This window comes from Macrosteles quadrilineatus, unplaced genomic scaffold, assembly GCF_028750875.1.
Source record: "Macrosteles quadrilineatus isolate MER2022 unplaced genomic scaffold, UCM_ALF_1.0 Scaffold_8__2_contigs__length_117827958, whole genome shotgun sequence".
Taxonomy (NCBI): domain Eukaryota; kingdom Metazoa; phylum Arthropoda; class Insecta; order Hemiptera; family Cicadellidae; genus Macrosteles; species Macrosteles quadrilineatus.
Window position 1 is genome coordinate 33978247 of NW_026542601.1, and position 25243 is coordinate 34003489.

General features: G+C 35.3%; 2 protein-coding genes across 2 annotated transcripts in view; one reads left to right on the forward strand and one right to left on the reverse strand.

The window, feature by feature from the left end:
* LOC129001015 (uncharacterized) overlaps positions 1-7961 on the forward strand; it is a 57217-nt gene extending 49256 nt beyond the window's left edge. Inside the window, exons 10-11 of the mRNA XM_054428146.1 lie at positions 5856-5941; positions 6628-7961. Coding sequence (XP_054284121.1) covers positions 5856-5941; positions 6628-6817 — 276 coding nt within the window. The 3' untranslated portion in view covers positions 6818-7961. The remainder of the gene's footprint in view (positions 1-5855; positions 5942-6627) is intronic.
* A 2296-nt stretch (positions 7962-10257) lies between these two features.
* Positions 10258-23690, reverse strand: LOC129001016 (clusterin-associated protein 1 homolog). The gene is made up of 9 exons (XM_054428147.1): positions 23610-23690; positions 23245-23441; positions 21921-22094; positions 14663-14758; positions 14229-14333; positions 13637-13749; positions 12804-12954; positions 11416-11587; positions 10258-10469 (listed from the first exon to the last, which is right to left on the reverse strand). The coding sequence occupies exons 1-9, from the start codon at positions 23629-23631 to the stop codon at positions 10306-10308; spliced, it is 1194 nt and encodes a 397-aa protein (XP_054284122.1). The 5' UTR covers positions 23632-23690; the 3' UTR covers positions 10258-10305.
* Between the last annotated feature and the right edge of the window lie 1553 nt (positions 23691-25243).

Sequence of the window (25243 nt, forward strand, 5' to 3'; positions counted from 1 at the left end):
TAAAATTTCAGCATCAAATATCACAAGCTTTAGTAGACACCGGAGCATCATGCTCAATTATCTCTAATGAATTTTTTGACATCATTAAGGCAATAAAAGGAGTGGTTACAGGTCCGCCAATTAAAGTTTCCACTTCAGCCACAACAGCGTCGTCAAACTCTTTAAAATTTCAATTCAAGGTCAATCTTCACTTTAAAATTCAATACCTCTCATGGACATTTCCCTTTTACATCGCCGAAACATTACCAGTCAAAGTTATTTTAGGCATAGATTTTTTGAAATATACAAAAGCAGTAATAAACGTAGCAAGGCACACCATCATTTTCCCATACACCCAACCTCTTATATTAACACTCGGCGAGGATTCACCACAGGAAATCAAACAACAACCAATAGGCCCAACCTTTGGTGACAATCTCACAAACGATCAAATTCGCAAACTTAAGAATTTAATTGAGCAGTTCCCCAATACGGTAACCAAGAAATTAGGAAGAACCAATCTCATCAATTACCATATAAACATGAAACCAGGTCATCAAGCCAAGTCCCGCCCATATCAATTTTCGCCACCAAAAGCAGAAATTCTAAGACAACATATCGACGAACTTTTGAAAAACAACGTTATTAGGGAATCCACTTCACCTTTCGCAGCTCCTGCATTTACAGTCCCCAAAAAAGGAGGGAAAACGAGAATGGTCGTCAATTACAAAGCCTTAAATAATGGGTTATCCCTAGAAGCAGTTCCTACCCCCACAGTTGAAACGGCATTCCAGTATTTAGGTAAGGCCAAATGGTTTACTCTTTTAGACCTCAATTCAGCATACAACCAGATACCCCTCGACGAAGAGTCAAAGCCCTTGACAGCTTTTGTGGTCCCCTGGGCCCAATATGAATTTAATTATGTCCCTTTTGGACTGGCCAACGGTTCTATGGTACTCAACGATTTGATGAACAAAGTATTAGGTGATATCAAATTTAAATATGTTTTTTCATTTTTCGATGATTTAGTGATCTATTCAGACTCCTTTGAACAACATGTTCAACACATCCAAGAGGTACTTCGTCGCCTCGAACAAGCAGGCCTCACAGTCAATCCCGGAAAAATGGTCATAGCTTCGCAGGAAATCGAATTTTTAGGTCATCAAATAAAAAACAACTCCCTATCAATTAGCAACACTAGAACCAAACCCATAGATGAATTTCCAACCCCTAGAACACTCAAACAGTTATCCAGATTTTTAGGTATGACCGCCTTCTATTCTAAATTTATCCCCAATTACTCCGAAATATCAGCTCCTTTAAACAAACTCAAAAAGAAGGGCGAAAAGTTCATTTGGGGAAAAGAGCAGGAAACGGCCTTCAATTCATTGAAACAATCTTTAACTTCGGCTACAGTCCTTAAGATGCCAAATTTTGATCTACCCTTTGTCTTGCATACAGATGCCAGCAGAACTAGCATTAGTGGAATAGTGTCCCAAAGGTACGACGATGCACTTCTACCAGTGGTATATGGTTCACATACACGAGAAAAATTACAGTGCTTTCGAATTAGAGGCTCTCGCCATAACTCACTTCCTCGAGAAATTCCGTGTATATTTAGAACATAGACATTTTGAGCTATATACAGATTCTAACGCACTAACCTGGCTTTTGAACCATCCTAGACAGGTAGGCAAGATCGCACGTTGGATCACCCTAATCAACTCATTTCAATTCACAGTTTATCATATTAAGGGAAAAGACAACGTAGTAGCCGACTGTCTCTCTCGCATGTTTGAGGAAGGCCCACCCCCAATCACATCACCCATAGCTTGTCCACCCCCAATCACATCACCCGTAGCTTGTTCACCCACACCAGATCACACACATCAAATTAATGTTTTATTTAAATTACCAGACGCTTTTAAAGATATTAGGGAACATCAGTCAGAAGACACAGTTACACAACAAATCATTAAGTCATTGAAAGGAAAAAAACCCCCACCAAACTATTCAATGGTAGACAACATCCTGACACACAAATTTCCGAGCCAAACCAAACCCAGAGTAGTTATTCCAGACCGATTAATACCACTTCTCTTCAAATATTATCATCTAGCCCCAACCACAGCTCACTTAGGCATCAAAAAGACTTGGTCTCGAATCGAGCAGCATTTTTGGTCCCCAACCCTTAAGGAAACCATAACCGACATGGTCAAAACCTGCACCTTCTGCCAACGATCTAAGCAAGCCCTAAATACTAGAGCAGGACTCTTATCCTCCGAGGTACCGACAAGACCATTTGAAAAAATCTTCATAGATCACATTGGTCCGTTACCACGTTCCAAGAAAGGAAATAAATACCTTCTCACAATTGTCGATTCATTTTCAAAATTTGCCATTTTTCTTCCGGCCAAGAACACAACGTCAGCAACCACAGTTTCACTTCTACGCTCAGGCCTTTTTGCTTACTTCGGCTTCCCAAAATATCTGGTGTCAGACAACGTTTCGTCTTTTACATCTAAAGAATTTTCAGACATGTGTCTTCAGTTAGGGATCCGCCACATAACCACCACTCCATACTATCCAAACCCAAGCCATGCCGAGCGAGTGAATAAGAACATCAAAATAGCCATTCGAATTTATCACTCAGATCATCAAACTGATTGGGACCAAAATATCCATCTTTTTCAAATAGCCTTTAATTCAGCCAAACACTCAAGCACCGGATTTTCCCCAGCAGATCTTTTTTTAAGTTTTCACATCAATCATCCATTAGAACTAAACTGGGATTTGGACCAATTACTAAATTACAACACAAACCCCCAAACAACCAGGGACAAATGGGTACAAGCGCACCAAAATTTAACTAAAGCACGAGAAGCCCGCGAAAGACAATACAATCAGGGAAGACACCCCCCATCCTTCAAGATAGGCGATTGGGTCATGTTTAGACTACACCACCAGAGCAAGGCAATCAACAAAATCAATGCTAAATTGCTTCCACTCTGGTCACAACCCGTTATTATACAGGCCTACACATCACCTGTCACAGTAATTTTAATGGATCCAAAGACAGGAAAAGTTGTGAGGCGAGCTCATGTCTCTCAGCTCAAGCACTATTTTCACCCGAATCAGGGACTTCCACGAACGACCACATCAATTAAACCCCCACCCACCCGTTAAATCAAAACTCACGCATCTCATGAACCCTCTCAGCTGGTGATATTAGATTAAGTTAGGTTAGTCCATACTGTACAATTTTTCACTCCGTAACACACACACACACACACAGGGTTGTGATGGAGCCTGCACCTGTCGCCAACTGTGACTAAGGTCGTGTTTCGCGTAGGCACGCCCTTCAGAAGGCGGCAGGGTTTAGCGATCGCCCATTACAACCTGAGCTGCAGCTCTCCTCCACGTCATTGGTTTTAGAGTAAATTCATTTTTTGCGCATATTTAAAATTATTTTATTTTTAGACCGTGAACTGCGCCTAGCCTTTTTTTTAAACTTTTTTCATCTTTTAGCGCAGTTCAGGGGCTAATGATCGTGGGGAAGAGCGGATTGTTCCCCTCAACCTATTTCGAAATAGTTTGAGAATACACGCTCACCAACACTAACACACCAATCCTTACACAAACACATCTCTCATATTCAAACCGGTAGTTTTAAGTAGATTAAGTTAGTTCTGTGATCAACATGCCAACCTTAGGGCAGCGAACCTGCATAAAAGCGCCCTACAGGATCATAGATCATTAAGATATATGTTTCATCGCATTGTTATAGTTCAAATTATCTATTCATTGTTATTTGTTATTGATATTTATTTATTTGTTTATGGATTACTATCCTATTTGTATATTTATTAATGCCTTTTTTAAGCCCCGCCAACAAAGTATATTACCACCACTGGAACTGCAGTCCAGTGTGGCCCAAGCAGCAATCTTGCCTACCAAAACCCCAAACACTATTTTCTTGCCCCTTTTAACCAGAAGTTCCAGGTCCAGCATCCTAGCTCCAGCCCTTTTTTTTGGGGAGCGGGGGAGAGCTGTGGGGATAACCCACATCACCGCCAACAATTATGGTATAAGGTAAGAGTCAACCCCATCAGCTGATCCAAAGGCGAGCAGACAGTTCTACTCGGAGCCACACTAGCGCTCCGGCCGGAAAGGACCAACCGCCGGCAACCAGGTTTGTCTTGCTTGTACCACACACCGAGAAGGACTCCTGGGTCTACTCTACAGATAGTAAGGTACCCATAATGTCTAAGTAGTTAATTAATCTTTTGGGGGATAAAGGGGGTAAGGGGAATCATATCTTTTTCTAAATTAGACCAAGATCAACCAACAATAAATTAATTCAAGTAACTAAATTAAACTTTACGGTTATCGATATCATGTTTAGGGCAAGTTGCTGCAGGCGTTTCACAATGGCGAGGAGTAGTTAGAGTTGAATAAGATGTAGTTAATCTATTTATTTGAGACCTATCAAAGCTGGCTTATGCTGGGCAGGGTTTTCGTGAGTGCTATGGGGAAGTGGAATCAGCACGTTTTTCATTAAGTGTGGATCTGGCTGGGTTTATTCCAGTCAAGACCCCGCAAAACATTGGTACTTAAATTTACAATATTGCACAATCTCTAAATTTAAATTTACACAAATAATTTAAAACTGAAACAAATAACAATGGTGCTGTGAAGAGGTTTACTGTGAATAATTAATTATAATGGAAATTAAACCCTATTTATTTTATACCCTGAAAATATATAAGTACCCCTTCCAGGTGGACCTTGTAGTGAGGTTACCATCACTTGATTGCACATTATTAAAACTAGCTGTTACCCACGGGCTTCACCCCGTTTGACATCATAAGTATTAATAAAACTATTGATTGGTTAAGTTAACCTGAAATAAACTAAATACGGTACACTAAAAGAAACAAATAATCACGCCTGATTTTAATAAGAGACTACTCGTTAATTGAAAGAATAACAAACAAATAAGTACAGCTGAAGTATTTTTAACATTAGGTATATGAAAAGTTCCCTTTAGAAAGGAATTACGACCTTAAAGGGCAATTTATGAAATAATGGAGTTTTGCGCAAGGTTTCTCGTCATGACAAACATTTTAAGTATATGGTTTATGGGGGTGTGACTTGTAGTTTTCTCAAAAGTTCATGGGTACTTTTGGCTTTATATATAGATTTAAGTTTATACTTATTTCATTACTTCCAGTGCCATGCATATCTAAGGAGATATTAACCACACCATCAAAGCCCGTCTATTGCTCTTATCTGCTCTGTCTCCCTTCACTTTTTCCCACCAATTTTGGCCTTCCTTCAGGGTTCCTCATAACTACTTCTTATAAATTATTATCTTCAAATTTTCTCAAACTTTGTCCAGCTTATATGAGGTGAACTTAATTCAAAATAAACTTTAATCAAAAATTTTGTTTTACGGGATAAAACTGTTGCGCTGAGGTTTGAGTACAACATAAGCTTTTTGCATATCTTTAGTAATTAAAATAGAATAGGTTTCAGAGAACACCCTTCACTAAACCCAGACAATTTATTTAATCATTTTCAAATCAACATGCTTTCTCTTCCTGCTCCACTAATTCATCACACTTCCCTTTTCTACCTTTCACTTCACATCACTAGTTCTCCATTATGCTGGTTCTCTTTCACATATTTTTAAGGATCAACAAATTTTTCCTTCAATGTGGTCCACAAAAGTTTTCATACCTCGCTCTTCTTCTTCCCCAAGGTGCATTCTGAACGTGTGTTTAATCCGTAAGTTTTCACTATGGAAAAGAACTGAATTATAATGTTGCCTCAGTAAAATTTAATATTTTTCTCATTAGAACCTTTTTTGGCAGGTGGGGAACCATTTTGTTTGGGAGTTTATTCCCGGACATGGAACTGTCAATGTCCCAGGTGATGCTGCCATCATGCATCACTACAGGTTTGTCAATACGTATCTTGATATTTGCGTTCACTACCTGTATATGTTTGCCAATATTTAGATATTCACTCACACTACAGGTTTGTCGATAATTGAATATTCACATTTACTAAAGGGTTTTCAATAATTAAATATTCACTTTTACCTAAGGCTTGTCAATATTAACTTTATTTTCTCTGTAGGTTTTTCATTATTTTAAAGTTCACTTTTACGGTAGTATTTACTCCCACTATAGGGTTGTCAATACTTTAGTACTCATGTAATGAAAATTGCAGTATGGGTTAAACACTATTTTTACTCAAAATAAACACTCTAAAATTTGTTTTCTCCATTATATTTTTAATTTATATGAATGCTTATGAATTTGGTTATTAGCAATATAATACTGTTTTTTTTTTCACAATTATAGTAAAGTTAAAAAACATAAGGATTTCGCATGTTTTGCAACAAGGTATTTGGAAACCACTATTCTAGGTGGTAACCTCTCTTAGTAACCTTAAGATTTTGAAATTTGAATATCAAGTGTTTTATAATCCCTAATAATAATAAATATCCAAACAAATTGTGAATTATTAGATACATTCTATGTCAAATTATATGTTTGGTTAGCTTACTTACTTGCAGATATAGGTTATTCATTTTCATTAAAGAGATTGCATAACTCCATTTCCATAATCCTTTTACAGGGTTTGTGAATTTGGAGGAGACGACTGTGTACGATCAGCAAGTGTAGTGGATCGAACACTCTGCCGGTACCGAGACCGTCTCATACGAGCAGTCGGGGATCAATGGAACCGAACTAGTCCGGTTTGTGGGCTGCCGGAAATAACCGCCAAGCCGATCCACAAGGTTCCAACACCATCTGCGGCCAGCTAACACTAACCTCATTGTCAGGTGTAAACCATCACTTAAAATCTGAGAGCAGATGTCATATCTTACGATCAGTGAGCACGTAATGTGACACTAATCATATCGTAAAACCGGCAAACAATGCAATACAACCAGTTGAATCAACCAAAGCAATGTGTAGCAACTAGTCACTTTGCGGAAATAGTTGCTGGTTAATGGTTGGTGCTTGACCGATTACTGATCTCAAATAGTTCTTCTAGTCATTGTCGGGTGGCCTAGGATAAATTGAACAACATGTACCTATGTTTATTAAGTAAATAGTAGAGTCCAATTCCAAAATCCACTGAATTGAAAATCTGCCTAATCCGAACAGATGTAGACAAATTAAAACTGCACAATGTTTTCTCTCCCTCATAAATTTTACCTTTGATCAGTGACATATCGGTTTTGTTAAAATTTCAGTGAATTAAAATATTTATTTGACCATTTTAAATCCTGAAACAGAAGCTTAGTATGTTCATAAATATACAGAACTACCTTTGACTATTGAAACAACTTCAGTATCCAATAGTTATGGTATTACATAAAAAAGCTCTACCAAATCCTTCACCGAGATCGGACTAGCAGAAACGGAATACACAACGAGTGTTTTCTCGTTGTTATTAATGGGGTAACTCTATAGAGAATGCTCTAAAAATATATGTAATTTGTGCCATAAAAAATGCTTTGTGCTGTTTTGGAAATTAAAATGGCTGAAAATATGGACTCGTAAATCTATTTCTATTTGAGTGCCACGGATATATTCCAAAGAATAAAATAGTTGTAAAGATTTAATATCCAGCACAATAGTGAACAAAGTGTCCCTAATGCTAGAGTTACCAAAAAAGAAAGTAAACTGTATAGTATTGAGAAAACGGTTAACTGTTTGTAATAGATCTAACTTGCACAAGTTTGCAAAACATTATTAGTAGTATAAAACAAACAACAATCTCAGGGCTAATCAAAGCCAATGTTTCAAATAAGAAGAGTCAAACTTTTCTGCAACCTCTACGTCAGTGTTTCCCAACCAGTGTGCCGCGGCACACTGGTGTGCCAGTAGGCCCCTGTAGGTGTGCCGCAAAATTTTAAGTAGTTAAACATTTTTTGATCAAGAAAGAAACTTTTAATAAACAAACGGGTACAGTTTTTTAACTGGGCTATGCTAAATATCGTTTGAAACTATCGAATTGAAAATATTGATTAATAATCGATATTTTTAAATATATCTATTATTAAATTAAACTATCATAACCTAACCTAACCAACCAAACTTGCTGATAGTGAAAAAATCGCATGAAGGTTTACTTATCAAATCAATAGTTTCAATCAACATTAGCATAGCCCAGTTAAGAAACTGTACCCAAACAAACGTCAAGCACAAGTTTCTCACTAGAACTGAAACCAGGGTTTATTTAATATTTCTCACTCATTATTGGTAAATTCATACAACATTTTAATCAAGCTCAATGTTTTATTATTATTTAAAACTTTTCACTTAATAAACACTAAATAATGTACATATGTTGGATAACAAATGTGAGCTTTATATTTTTTTTTACCTTGGTAAACCCACCTTTATATTATATACATACATATATTTACTAGTAAAAAATAGGTTATACGGAGTAAGATGTAAATGAACAAAAAATTGTATGCACTTACTAGGCCTAAATGTAATTTTAACCAACGGTATTTTGTAGACAAGTGTGCCGTGACTCCAAACTTGTTCTAGTTAGTGTGCCCTGAACGGAAAAAGGTTGGGAAACACTGCTCTACGTACAGAACCTCAACTTAATATGACTAAATATCATTCACAAGTTTTCATTAGTATTTTACATCTAATCACTCTAATTAAACATGGAAAATTATTCAATTTAAAACCTTTTTGTATTGACACAATCAAAGCAATAAGTAGTGTTTAGGATTTGTATTCAAAAATTGTATTTAGTTTTAGTTACCGTGTACAGAAAAATAACTGTTGCCTAGAGTTCTTCTTTCACGTTGTGTTTCATATACATTAGTAATATATTTTTTTAACTAGTTTGGTTAGAATTGAGCAACATCAAATCCATTGTCAAAGCACGGTATATTTTTACCAGAAATGCAAAGCAACATGAAAAGATTTTTTATGGCCACCCTTAAAGCAAAAGAATCTTGAATGAATGTGTTTGTATGCGTGTTTACAGTTGCTTACTTGGAATATTTTTATGGACTGAGGATTCTATACATTTTAAAATATACATTGGAATGCTGCAATTTATATTTAACGAAATATTAATATTTCATTTTAAAATAGTTCAGAATTTTAAATCAGTGAACTTGCTGATCTTTTTTTAAATTTTGAGTGCTAGAGAAAAATGTTGGATACGAAACAAACTCTTGTCTTTGGGATTATTGTGTTCGTTTTTTTTTTAATGCATTGTTGAAGGAAATTATATAATTAAACAAGGATTTGGAAATGTCAAAACTAAATAAAGCTGTAAGTTAACAACTATGCTACTTTTACACAAATTGCAGCAACATTTTTCATTCAGTTGTACACAAATTTTACATTTTTATTGTAATTTCCAATTACTCCTGGCTATGAATGAACTCATCAACTGACAAAACTCTCTTGACAGATTGTTTTCTATGTTATATTCTAGGTTTTGTTTCTAGGTTTCATTCCTAGTCTAGGTTAGGCTATATTTATGGTTACCATAAGCACTTCATTACAATCTTAAAGGCATTTAGAGTCAACAGGATGAAGGTTATTGAAACATAGATTTCAGGACAGTCACAAAAAGAAAACATAAAAGTTATTTTATGTTATTGAGTTCAAATAAAAGTAATGCACATAATTACAATTGGGTAAGAAAACAAAAATAATTTTGTTCCTTTCAGGTTTGACTGTACTCTAGCTTGAGAGCTCTCTAGCAAGAGATCTTGTGGATAAGATCTAATTAGATTAGAAAACAGTGAGATATTACTGTACACTTTCACTTTAGTCCAATCAGATTAGACAAAAATCATTCTTGACTGTACTTGCACCCGCAATTCTAGTGATGACTGTACCAACGACCTTCATCCTGTCACATTAATCAACAAGTGAATGTGAAGAGTGACTGTATAATATGGGGCATATTCATGAGATGCTCACTTTGTAAATACTAGGTGTCTACGAGAAATCTGACTCAAGCCCTACGCGGCAACATGGTTGTGATCGTTATTGTTACATTTGTATTTAGTTGTAAAATTATTGTGATACTGAATATCATTTAAATACATAATCCTATGAGAATCTCGATTTTTACTGTCCTAAATTTGATTTTGAGTGTAGTTTAGTATAATATTTTAGCACACTAAAACAATTATCTAAATGTCCTCAGGGCTTCAAGGGTAAGAAAAGCTTAGGGTACTCTTTGGAAAAAGTTTGTTTGGATATAGATATGTTTATTCTCTATTTCTATAACTTAAACTACTATGGGTCTACCCAATTAGAAGTCATCGTCCGAGTGGTCCGTCAGGTTTCCCGATGGGTCTAGAAGCTCCAAATCGTCATCGGAAGCTGATTCGTTGTCATCATCCAACAACAGATCGCTATCACTGTCCAAACTCTCGTCTTCGCCTACGTTCATGCCACCATACACTCTACTGCCGGCTGAAACAGTTTGAGGAATCGAATAATGATTATATTTTTGGACATTTTCCTGAGTCTAAACATAAATACAGACGCACATTTCTTGGTCACTCGTAACCTACATTCTCGATAGTTCTTAATAGTTTTACTTACTTTAAAATTATAACAAACACGTGTTATAAAAAGTGCAATACTGTACAGCACTTGCAAGCAATTTAATTATTTATATCACTTCGGTTTTGAATTTGCCTAAGTTTCAATCTAGTCTACTTGTGGTTTATAGAATCCATAGTTTAAGTCACAAGGTAATTAATCTCAATTGGTTTTGGACTCACTCTTACTTGGACTCTTTAATGGTCTATGGGTCCAGATTCGACCTACAGAGGTTCGAACCAGCAACCATTCGACTTTAACATGTGATCTCTGACCATTTTGCTACGTATAATTATATTTTGAACAATCAAAACCACCTTTTATTGGCCACTGTTTCAATTACCAATATAATAAAGAGAAATCCAAGAAAATTACCACAAGATTGAGGTAAAAATTAAAGAGAATTGGAACCAATACACAACAAACTCGCAGAAGAAAAGTTTCAAGCAGTTGATGAAAAATAAAAACTTAGCTTGAATCAAACTTGATATTTCGCCCTTTTAAGGGGTTGTTTTAGAATGAAGCAGTAATATAACTCATTTACTTTTTATCTGAAGAACCAATCGGAGGAGTATGATATCAAGTTTAATGTGTAGTTAACTTTTTTATTAGCTGCATTGACCTTTTTTTATCATATGAGTTAAATGTGAATGTGTTTCCTTCTCATTTTATTAATTCCTAAGCCAAGTGCTTTTTCCAACAAAAAACAAGATTTAGATAAAGTAATAACTAACTGGATATTATTACAATCCAACTTAATATTCACATGAAGTTCTTACAAATTATAATCTTTTTGCCAAATATTTCAACTTACCAGCACCCGTTGAGGTCCTGACTCTAGTTATTTTGGATCCTTGAGACTGGACTGCTTTGGTTGGTTCCAAAGGCTCAGTTGGTGCAATTGAGCTTGGGTCCATCAAATCATCATCCAGCAGTTTTAAAGCTTCTTCCTGCCGCATTTTCTCCAACATCTTTCTCGTTGCCGCCTAAAACATTCAAATTCAAAACTGGTTGCAGTATGATAAACTAAGTTTTTCAGATCCAAGCAGTACAAATTCAATGATAATACTTTAAAATTTTCCTTATATTAGGTATTTTCTGATTTTGTAAGTGACTGCATATTTATATTTCCCCTATAAATATTTAAAAGCTTTCAACAATAAGAAACTCAACCTAAGTATTTGTAGGGAAAGAAAGTTATTGTTTGTATTTATTTCAACTTATAGTGTCCAATCGAGGTTGTACAATTTAACGATAGATCCAAGTTAGTTGTCTATATAAATAAAATTAGAGTTTTGTCTGTACATTGCTCAGAATCATAAACTTTTAGGTTATTTTTACGTTATATACATTAAAGAAACCGAAACAAGTCTCATCTAAATTTCTGCCTGTCTGTCTGTCTGTCTTCCTGTCTGTCACGGCCCAAGAGCCATTTTACGCGGCCTTCTCCTGAAAAACGAGAGTACCTATCAAGTTCCAAATCATTTTAATGCATTCACTGGATTGGCGAGATTGTCTTTAGCCATTAAAACATGGCGTCACCACTTTGTAAATAAAATGACGGACATTTAAAAACCCAATTTTGTGCCATTTTTTGTAAAGTTTTCCCAATGTTTATCACATTTATTCATCTATGAAATAAGGAACAGCTGTTTGAATCAAGATTATTTCTTCTAGTTGTTACTGATATGTTTACATTGAATGTTGTTTACAAATACCGCAACTATTTCCGATCACGTTTTGAAAGCAAATCCAAACCAAGTAAGATTAAAATCGTTTTTCCTTACATAACGGATTTAATTAATCGCAAGTGCAATAATTTGTAGGGCATTCGTAAATGAAAATAGAGATTCTTGTGTATAAAATTGTTCTTGAGTTTTGATAACCGGAAAAAATACCTTGAATCAGTGTTGTATATGGCTGGGAAACTGACATTTTTTAAATGAGCGTTATCAGTCGAGACTCGGCACACGACCGACGCGCGTCTACATGTCCATAGTAAAAATAAAAGTAGGCATAATGAAACTGAACTGCCAAGTGGTGTCTATTATTAATATTTTGATTAGAGCTGCTTCTTTGACCAGCAGCATATTATGTATACAAATGTACCAGAGTACCTAATCTAAGAATCTCTACAAGCATCTTTAGGTAATCACAGATAAAAAAACATTACATTATTTAGCAGCTGAGTAAAAAACTAACCTGTCTCAGTTCCAAACGATCCTGCTCCGCTAGCTCAGCATCTTCTAGTTGCTGCTCGAGGAATGCAACACAGCGAAACCTGGTAAGGTAGTCTTGGTACAGACGACGCAATTCCACCTCTAGACGTTCAAACTCCTCTAGGAAAGCTGGTCTGTGGATCAGTCAAAACAAACCTCACATGCCACATAAGGTATTCCTGTTTTAGGTAGTTTTAGTAGTAAAACTCCTTAAAACTGTAGAAAAACAGGTTTATGAGAGAATATAACAATATAACATTTCCAACTAAAGGTAATCATTTGTTTTAAATCTTATGTTAACTCTTGTGGAATTCTGTTAAGGTTCAGGAATGATAGTGGGAGATTATGCATTATCCTCCAAAATATTTTATTTACTGGTCCAGCATAAAAGTATTAGGGCTCTGAGATATTGTTAGCTTTTGTGTTTTTCAGCTTAAGAAATGTATATTATTACAAAATGTTGCCAATTTTACTTGGTTTACTACCTCTAATATGCAATTGTATAGTACCTATTGTACTATTACACAAGCATCAGGTTTACTACCGGGAGCCAGTAAACTCTACATACAGATGAGTGCAGTTCCCAGAAATGAATGTGTTAAGAAAAGAGTTTTAGAATTGTTAAAATGATGGTTAATTAATTTAGTTGGGTGTTCAAGAATATCTTCCAATGAAAATGAAAATTGAATAGATGCGAGTGTTTACTAAAAAACATACTTCATATGTGATTTACCATTAGGATTATTTAGTCTATTGACTTTGATTAGCAGTTAACATAAATAAAGCTTTCAATTTGATCTTTATTTTGGTAGTCACCTGACTTTTTTGAGTGTTTGCAATCGTTTGTTGTTGCGCTCAAGATCTTGTTTCCTTTTTTCAATTTTGGCGTCAAGACTCGTTTCTGTTGCGGCAACATTTTCTATGGCAGCCTGAAAAGTTAGGAATTAAAATAATATTTTATTTCTTCATAAGTTAGGATTATTTTTTATCGTATCTTAATTATGTAATTAATTATCTAGGGCAAATAAAATTAGATTCAAAAACAGCTTTATTAGTTTGTACAACAACAATTAGCCCATAAATCTCTGATTGTGAAATGTATAAAGATTTTGGTATTTTTAATACTTAAGTGTCAATATTTTTTATTTACAACTACACAATTTACCACATCGAGAGGTTATTTTCAAATATCAGTGATATTAGAAAAAAATTATGTAAGGGATCAAATAATTTTTTACTAAATTGTCAAAAAATTAACTAATGGACAGTTAAATTATTTTACAAGTCAGGCTACAGATTCAAGCACATACAAACACAAACAAGATTAAGTTAAAGTATTCAAACAAATATGATTCCATTTAAAAAAATATTTTTAATTTAGTTTAAATTTTAAATTCATATTCCTTACTTGAGTGGTGGTAACACTGTTTTTGCTGGTAGTGATTGCTTCTTTGAGGCCCTCCTCTACGACTGACAGCTCCAACTGAGAACTCACGCTTGCCAACCGCTCTTCCTAAAATGACAAAAAAATGAGTACTTCAACAACTTTTTTAACAACTTAACTGTTTAAACCCTAGAATAATTGTATATTGTTTTGTGAGATTCAACGCTAAAGGCGTGTTGTGATCGAGAACATTAAACGCTTTAGAGGAAAAACTGTCCAACCTATTACAATTTTTGTATAAGCAACAGGGAGCGAACTGACCAATAGGTTAGAGCGTGGGACTTCGGTAACGGGTTCAAATTCCGCCAAATCACCAATGGTTTTTATCCAAGTGATAATGCCTCAACCCCAAGTTGTGTTTCGATTGGACTATATCTAAAAAAAAATAGAAAACTCACCCTCAACTGAACTTCTTTCCCCAGTAGTTGGTATAGGGACGCTCCTTTTGCTGTGATCCTGGACGCCAGCTCTCGCGTTAACTTTAAGTCTGAAAGCTTCAAAATAGATAAGTGCATGAAAGTCAGGAACGTAGACCGTGGCATTGTAATGAGCTAAGAATGTTGTACATTTGAATCCTGCTTTAATATCCTAAGAAAGTTCAATTGTTAACGTTTTAAAATACACACTCTTGGTATATAGGTTAAGCAGTTGCCAGTTTCTTGAAGTGTGCTGAAGCCTGATGTGCACTTGTGTGGCACCATCACAGTTCAGGAGCCAAGTTTAATTTACATAGAATTAATAAAATAGGCCTACTAGCTATCTTCTATATAATTAATACGCAAACACAAAATTTGTCCTTTAAACTTCTCCACCAATTCTTAACCAATTTTGACCATTGATGTCTCATCGGAATAGAGGGTGTTGCGTAGATTTGCAAACTGGCCTTAATTTGTTAAAAAAGGCCCTTGGGCTCTGCTCCAGTGGGTTTAAAGTTTCCATGTAATCTTTATGAAGAACATAATTGTTTACATTATGATCAGCTGGATAATTTAATTGCTGTTAGGCCTAATATTAAAGTTGCAATTCAAAAAAATGCGTCCTAATAAAATCTAATTTTACTGACCTGGTTGAAATTAAATATTTACTCTTTGAATTTGGGTTTGCGTACATATAACAAATGGAAAAAAAGTGAGAAAAGCCTAGACCATTTGATATATTATCCAAATAAGTACCTACATTGAATTGACACAGTACTATATTGACAATCAATGATAGAACCGATTTGCAAATTATGGACACATAACAAGTCATAGAACGCCACCAAATAAAGAAATAGATAGAGGTAATGTTGTTTTAAGAATTTATTATCGTTTATTAGCCTTTATACCCCCGCCGCAGCAAACCTGCAGACTAAGCGAATTTCAACTTGTCTGATTACATTTTTACTCAAATATTTCCATAAATAAGACATATTTATTCCCTATTTAAATAACATTAGATTTAACAAGTGCTTAGGTTTGCTGCTACGGGGAAGGTAAAAAGTGTTTTTTGATCATACGTGAATAGTATGGGATGAAATAAATAAATTTGCCAAATTTTATCAATATATATCCATAAACAAGTAAACTACAACAATTTTTATTTTCTCCATAAGAATAACATGGGAATTTTAAATTAAACTATTTTTGAATTTTCTCCGTGACCGTTAGGCATACAACAGCGCTTCAATATACAAAATTATTTCTTTTTTTAAGCTCTACAAAACGGTTTAGAAAGAAATTGCAATTTTTTTTGTTTTTAGGGTAAAAAATGGGAAAAACACATTTTTACCCCATAAAACCCCCCATAAACCCCTGTTCCCATGGTCCGATTATGCTGGATCGCGAACTCGTTCGAATAAACGTATGTTTACATGTTTGTACCAAATTTAATCAAAATTGGATCATTTTTGCTCGAGTTATCGCGCTAACGGACACACATATATATATATATATATATATATATATATATATATATATCTATATATATAATTCCGTAAGTCAAATTTTTGTAAAGAAATTGTGAGTGACTGGATGGCCGTAGAAGGATGGGAGGGGTCTTATTTTAAAGGTCTTGACGTGAATTTTGAGGGAAAACTATTCATTTTCCTTATTTTTTTACCATAAATTCGCAACAGAATAAAACTTTTCCCATTAAAACAACATGGGGTTTAATTTGTTTACATCTTTTGAAATTAAAACAGCTGTGCCACAGATTTGAAAACAGTGATCAATACACACATTTGGTTTACTTTTAGCCAGTCAACTATGAAATGTATACTATAATAAAACTGAAATATTGAAGATTAGTCGGAAAAACGTCTACATTCTTTGTTTATATTTAAATCATATACTCAAGTTTCATTTTTTCATGCTTTTATGTTATTGTCGTGTTAAAGGAATAAACGACATAGAATAAATATTCTGTATAAATAATCAAAGAGTCGAAATTAAATCTAACCTCTGTTTTGTTTTTATTTTTAAATCATATGTTCAAGTTTATTTTAAATGATGTTGTTTTCTTTATATTTCTACACATTTTAAGGTTAAGGTTGTGTAAATATATACAACTAAAATAACCTATAAATGTTATTGGTTCTAAAATGGTGTATTTGCATTCCTTCGTAAGTAAATTTTTTTAGTGCAGTGAATATACAACGTAGAGTAATCATATTCGATCATACTTTTATAAAATCACCAGGGATTCAAGAAGTTTTGGTATGTAGTCTGCTGGATATATATTCTTTTCATTACAAGTACTGTAATTAATATGAACGCCAGGGGAATACCACAAAGGCGGGGAACTGTTCATAGGAATGACAGTGCGCGTAGGAGAGCAAGAGTTGATAATGACGAACTTAATCAAGATATGTTACAACCCCTTTTTAGGAGACCCATGGTAGACGAGAGAAATGTAAAGATCCATGATGCAGGATTATTGGACCAAGAGTGCATTCAATGTAGTGCTCTTCATTTTAGAGAAGAACTAACGAATAATCATTTTATGACATTTTGCCATAACGGACTTATTAACCTTCCCCAGACAGCACACTTTCTCCTCAGGACATCCCACGGATATTGCGACAGGATATGCAAGATATCCCATAGTGGTCCTATGGTCAACTTGGGATATCACAGGATATCCACAGGAATGCCTAATGTCCCCGCCCGGGGATGTCCTACGGATAAGCTCACACGCATATCCGTGGGACATCCGAGGTCATCCCAGGGTAGTCCTCAGGACATTCTCAGGACATATGGGACTACTATGGGATGTCCCTGGGATAAAGTGTGGTCTGGGCCTGAACATAAAAAACACAAAATAATATAGATTTAGTATGAAAAGCTTAATTATAAGTTTAGTAAATTGATTGAATAGTTAATAAACACAAATTTTGAAGAAAAAAACGAGAAAAAAGTTTTTGGCCCAGACGGGTTTCGAACCTGGTACCTTCGCCTTGTGAGCCTCTTATACCTTACCTCCTGAGCTATCTGCGCTTGTTGATTATGGGTGTTTTCAAGTGGTTAAAGAGTAGCCGACAGTTGCAATGGTCGCAATACTTAAAATATTTTTGATACTACAGTATAGGCTATATATGATTCTGTTAATCTGTTTAGGCCTCAAGTAGTTGAATTGTTTTTCTGGTAGTTGGAGAGGATACTGGTATTTGAATATAGATTATTTAATCACCATTAGATTAGCATTGTAATAATTGATTGTTATATGATTAAAATTAGTTTTTTGTTGTTTTATTAATTTAAAGTTAGAATTAAATTCACATTCCACACAACTATGATAGAACTCTAGTTTTCCTGAACTCAGTGGTAGTAATATGTCAGTAAAGTAAAGTCAACCCTTGCTAGCCATAGTATTAACAATAAGACATATTTTCAATCTGGGAAACCTTAATTAAACTTTTAAAATAAATTATAAAACCTCAACATCTTAATGCGTGGGAATCTTATTTTTAGAAAAAAAAAACAGACCAAAATTATTTGTTAAATAATGAAGACGGCCCAATTATAAATTCGGAATTACTGAAAATAATTACATCAAGAACAACACAGTAACATATCCAAAATTCAAAAGATTAATTTTTCCAATATCCTTTAAATCATCTGTTTTAACTTTGTTTAAAATTAATTTATTAAGTAAATATTTACTTTTTGTACTAGTGTAAACACAGCCTGAAGATGGAAACCAAGTTTCTGAAAGCACTAGTGAAAAAAACAAAATATATTGGCCTTGTTGAACATTTAAATTTAGATATACTGTACATTTCATTAGTGGTAGTATTTTTTTTCTTCAGTTTGTTACCGGGACATTACGGGACATTACAGGATATCCAGTGGATTTTGTACATGTCCCGGGATGTCATGGGACATTCTGGGATATCCTATGGCATTCGTACATATCCCGGGACTTTACAGGATATCCTGAGGTTAACTTACAAATCCCGGGACATTACGGTATGGTGAGTTAATGTTGTTCAAAGGTTTATTGCGGACATTTTCCATCACGAATGTAAAAAAAACAATACACAACGTTTCGGGATCTGGAATCTGATCCCGTCTTCAGGTGAAAAAACTTAACTAACACATTACAACTAACAATACACAAACGCCCAACCTAAGTTGGAATACACTACCGAGGGTAGTAGTCAAAAAATATGCACTGTATAGCAGTCAAGTCATGATACAACATGCAATTAATAACAAATCACAAAACACTATAATCTATAACCTTTTATAGATTATACGTAAACCTTTTATAGATTATAGTGTTTTGTGATTTGTTATTAATTGCATGTTGTATCATGACTTGACTGCTATACAGTGCATATTTTTTGACTACTACCCTCGGTAGTGTATTCCAACTTAGGTTGGGCGTTTGTGTATTGTTAGTTGTAATGTGTTAGTTAAGTTTTTTCACCTGAAGACGGGATCAGATTCCAGATCCCGAAACGTTGTGTATTGTTTTTTTACATTCGTGATGGAAAATGTCCGCAATAAACCTTTGAACAACATTACGGTATATTGTAGGATATCCTGTGGGTTTCGTACTCGTCCCGGGATTTTGCGGGATATCCTGAGGATAGCGCACATATCCCGAGACATTCTCAGGACATATGGGACTACTATGGGATGTCCCTGGGATAAAGTGTGCTGTCTGGGATCCTCAGTCAAAAACTAATGTAGAACTTAAAAGTTTGTTTGAAGAGAGCCCACAACTGTATAAATTCATTCGACAATGCAACAGTGCGATGGCTTTTGCTTATTTTTCAGCCAGTAAGAAAGATATTCCAGGAAAAGGACCATACTGTTTCAAAATTCAAGGACAGATTTATCGTTCAATCTCAGATTTGCTGCCTCAACATGATGAAGACCCCGTGTATGGCCAATTGTACATTATTGACACATCAACAGCAACAGAAATTCGTCAAAGGCGTCGAGAAAATAGTGACTTAAAACCTGAAATATTGTCAAAACTAGCTGAAATTCTATTAGAAAATCCATTTGCACAAATTTACAAAAGAGCTTCGGAAGAAATGGTTGTACAAGGTGACAGTGAATTAGAACTTAGGTTTGTAGACAGGATAAATATGGATCGTCGTAGGTATAATAAGCCTACTGCAGATGAAATTGCAGGCGTCTTCAATTCATCTGAAGGCGAACCTCCAATGAATTTTTAAAATTCCAAACAGGGAAGCTTTTATTTATCCTCATTAACCACAAGACCAAAGCTACCTTAGTAAACCAGTATTTATTCACAAACAATGATATGTTTGCTGCCTTTTCATGTTAAACCACTGGAGTGATTCAAATTATTTATTGAAAATTACATCAACAAAAGCAAACAAAGAAGGACAACAAACTGGTTTTTACACAAAAAATATGGTGTAGGGATGCCTATTCTGACACATAGATAATGTTATTCTGAGTTTGTTTAAATACCGGTATTGCAAAAAGTTGTTTTACATTTGAGCTTTTTAGGGACTTATGTCCCTACAAGCCACTAGTATCTAATATATATCTAATATATAAAATTCTCGTGTCACAGTGTTTGTCTGCAAACTCCTCCGGAACGACTTCACCGATCGTTATGAAATTTGGTGTGTAAATTCTGTAGGTATGCGAATCGGACGTAAACTATTTCCCGTTTCGAAATTCTTAAAAGGGCTCCGCCCCAGTGGCTCTGGAGTTTCCCATGTTAACCTTATGAGAAATGGAATTAATGAATCTTAACAGCTGTTTCAATTAAACAAGTTGGTTCTGTTCTATGATGTTCAATAGCATTAAAGTTACAAGGATTACCAACAGGGTGCAGCACTATTATTTCTTTTACATTTATGACAACAGCTAATTTGCAACCAAAAGGTGAGTGAGCGTAGCGAACGAACTTTAACCTGGAGGCGAGTGAGCGTAGCGAACGAGCTAACCTGAAGGCAAGTGAGCGCAGCGAACGAGCTCTAACCTAAAGGTGAGTGAGCGTAGCGAACGAGCTCCAACCCAAAGGTGAGTGAGCGTAGCGAACGAACTTCAACCAGGACGTGATTGAGCGATGCGAACGAGATCATCTTGAAAATTAAACGTAACGGTACTTTCTTTCCATCGGTCTGTCTTAGGGGAAACCTATAACTTAGGCGATACGAAGTTCGCCGGGTCAGCTAGTATATATATATGAATTTGAACGGATGGTGTTTTTGGCCTCTAGGGACCTCAAAATGAAAAATTAGATCGGTCTCGGGTCCAGGTCTTACCATGAGTACTACGGTAATAGCTTATTCCCTATATGGGAAATTCGCTAATAATGAAGAACACCTACAAGATGAAGATTCCTACAAATGATGAACGAGGATGTTAGCCGAAGTGCTACAATTTTTAGTAGGAAACATGGACTTCTTTGTGATAATTTCAGAGGAAAGCCCTCTAAGGCTAAAAAAATCTTGTACGTCAAGGACATTTAATCTAACTTATGTTTCCATAACAGTCAAGTGATTTTAGAAGAATAGCCTATGACTTTATCAAAGAAACCCTTACTAACATTTTCATTTTCATTGAATGAATGAATTATATTATTCACAGTTAAGGGAAACAAAAAACCAACTGAACATCAGGCCTTTTAGGCCGCTATTAGCCGCGAGCAACTAACTGGTGGTGACACTATTGTCCCACAGCAATTTGGAACCTTGACACTAGTGGTGCAACCGCTCAAACCGCAGAATTCAACACTCTAGTGTCAAACATGGTGTTGAGCAGTTTGGTGCTCCTTCTTCTTTGTCTCCTATTAAAAAACATTAAATGTGGCTGCTTCAGAGTGATTTTTGGATGTGGAATTAGTAGTAAGCTTTTAGCTCCCTTCCCCCAATGGGGAAATTAGTAGGTAGTAAGCTCTAAGCCCCCCACCCAACTTTAACTAGATTTAAAAAATATACCTATTGAAGAATTATAGGTTTTTTTCTCCCTTTGGCTCTTCTAAAAGTAAACACTGGCTCACTGGCTTCTTAGGCTGACAAGCCAACCTGCTGGTTTGAATCCGGCCGCAATGATTTTCTTATTACTGCAGTACCCCAGTGGCTTTCCAATGTATGGTGCTTTACCCTCATTGCACAGACAATCTTAGTCTATGATGCACAGTTGAGGTTAAAACTAAGACTTATAACTATATCACACTTACTCGTGAGGATAGATCTATCATTGAGGATGTGATCAGACTATGCTGTTCATTGGGAGACCTGTCAACCTTCAAAGCATCGTAAAGCAGTCCCGCAACTTTTAAGAGCTCCTTGACTGCATAGCCGTCTGCTTGGTAGAGCCACTTGGTGTTCAACTTGACCCCAGCATTGACGGCCTGGAAAATGGGCAAAATTTGTGGAAAGTATGAAGCAAGTAAAGTGTATTGAAAAAAATGTAATAGGTCCTACTAAAAGGAGTATGGTGTAGCATACTGTTAAAAATAAACAAAGCTGGAACCGTGTTGGGAATGCAAGTACATAAGAGTATTAGCCTAATTGAAGATTTAACAGAGAGAGTAGAAATACCCCCGCTGCAGCAAACCTGCCGACTTAGTGAATTTCCATTTGCCAGGATTGATTTTTAATTAATAATCTATTCAATTAAAATTTATGTTTAACGAGTACCTAGGTTAGCTGCTACAGGGAAACTAATAAAGTGTGTTTTTTATTAAAATATCAAAAGCTTAGTATGAAATAAATGAAAACGCCAAGTTTGATCAAAATTTATCCATAAACAAGCCAACTACAACATATTATAATATTCTCCATAAGAATAACATGGGAATTTTAAATTCACAATTTTTTTAATTTTCTCCGTAACTAATTACTGTACAAAAACACTTTGATGTACTAAATTATTTGTTTTTTTAAGCTCTTTAAAAAAGTCTGGAGAAAAATTGATAAATTGTGTGTTTTAAGGGTAAAAAATGAGAAAAAACCATTTTTACCCCATAAAACCCCCCGTTAAACCCCGTTCCCATGGTCCGATCATGCTCGTTCGCGAACTCATTCAAGTTTATCCCGCCTTACACCTTCAAACCAAATGTTATCAAAATCGGACAAAAATTACTCAAGTTATCGTGCGGATGGACATATATACAAATTTGAACGAATGGTGTTTTTGGCCTCTGGGGACATCAAAATGAACAAGTAAATCGGTCCCGGGCCTAGGTCTTACCATGAGACCTACGGTAATAGCTACTTCCCTATAGGAAAATTCGCTAAAAAACAAAAGTGGACCTAAATTGGTTTGGACTTGATCTCAGGCAAATGTGAGAATTAATGAGAATGCATTAGTCCTAGGAAAATGGAGTTGATTATGAATGAGCGAAAGAAACAGAAAGGAAGTCGCAAAAGAAAGAGAAGAGACAAGTGATGAGGAGAACACAAGTAAAATGGTGGAGATTTTAACTTTGAAGGGATAGCACAAGATGGAGAGGCCTCTAGGTTAGTTTTGGAAATATACAATATACCCCTACAGCCTACCATGAATTCTGCGACAGACCGAACCATCATGACCCTGTCGTCCTCGCTGTGATATTCTGTATGAATATCTGCATCAGGATCAAACCTATGTGTGAGCCAAACCAGGATTTCTGCTACCAATGGGAAGTTGGGTGAGCGAAAGTTCTCCATGGAGATAAGTCTGTTGTAGCCTAGTGCTCTCATCATCTCAGTAAAATCTATAAACAATTGAGCAGTTTCAAAAATGATAAACCTAGTTACATATATCTAGCTACATAGCTTTCTATTTAAAAAAAAAAATACTGTACAACATATACAGTATTATATTATTTGGTAACTAAATTAGCAGAAATTACTACCTATTTGTAAAGGAAACAGTTACTTACTCCTTAAATCTCTGTAAGACATGTTTAGCGTATATTTTGGCTGTTAATACAGGAATAACTCATTCAGTCATTACGATTTTTTTTTTTACTCGCAAATTAAACCTAAACAAATAAAGAACAATTAGTAGGATCACTACAGGGAATGCAGAACAAATAAATATTCTTTTTGACAACCGAATTCCGAAAGTAAACAAAACAAACACACACTGTGTTGCCATGACAACGAGCTTTAAGCCAGACCGGGTTTAGTAATGTCAAAGGCCATCAAAGCAAGGTTGTAGAAAGACTTGTCGACAGTTTACTATGTAAAAAGCATTTATGTTTGCCAACTTGCATGAAATAATTTTTAAATGAGATTGACAGTTTTATATCAATTTTTATTACATGAAATGGTCATGATTGACCAAGATATTACCATTTCAATGACATACATTGTATTTTTCTTATTTAGGACTAATTTTACTGCTTAGTTTGTTTTGTTAGAAATCCAGAGAAATCGTTGGTTTAGGTTGGTTTAGGACTGTTTAGGTTTAATAAAAGAAGTTACAAAAACAAAAAAGTATACCCTACAATATGAATTCTCTTTAGCCTACACCGTATGGGATGGGGCACGGCCACCTTTAACTTCAGGCCGCGGGCCGCGGCCTGGTGGATTTGGCAACGTTGCGGTGTTGAGTAGTGTTGTTCAGCGCCAGACGTCCCATAGCATAACATGGCAGACAGATGACACCGGCCAATTATTTCGCGTATTATTTATTTAAATTTATCAAAATATTGAAAATAAAACATATAGAATTGAAAACCAAAACAATATCAATTGAAAATATATTTCTGTACATTTAAAATAGAGTCAATATTTTTATATCCCAGTAACTTATCTGTCGTATTTTAAAAAATTACACAAATACCAATAGCTTCCTGCAAAGAACACTACTTGTGACGTTGCCACTTTAAAGACGAAGGCCTCGGCCTGGAGTTAAAGGTGGCCATGGGACAACCCCTAAACGAGTTTTAAGGAAGGTATGGTCTGGTGTGTGTGAAGATCCGTCACCTGATCAATGAGGATGATAAGAAATCTATAATGCACATACGCCCTAACACAAATTACTATCCTTGGATCCATTCGTAATCATTTGAAGTTTTTAAAGCTATGTTTCTCACTGATACAGTGATACGATACAACATTTGGACAAGTTGCGTGGGTTTTGATGTTGCCTACTTATTGATACTTTTTACTTTTATACTTTTCAGTGAAATGGCGACCATAAAAAGTAGGTATTTTAAGGGACCTACAGTTTATAGTGGAATCCGAGCCACATTTTTAATGATTATTAATGTAACACCTTTTAAAACTATTTAGACAAAATCTCCAGTAAATAGTTTTTTTAATATTTCCATAAAACAAATATGAATCGCACTGGTCTTAATCAATGATACCAGCTTGGTTTAAATAATTATCTTATATCTGACGGCCTTTGTTGAACAAAATGTCTATCTTCATACCATATGTTTACGCCATGGTGGTGGGGGGAATGGTGATCGTTGATGTTGATGTTTACAATTTTTTCGTAGTCGTCATCGCATCGCCATCATTTTGTCATTTTCGCGCTCTCGCTCTCGCTCTAGTTAGTGGT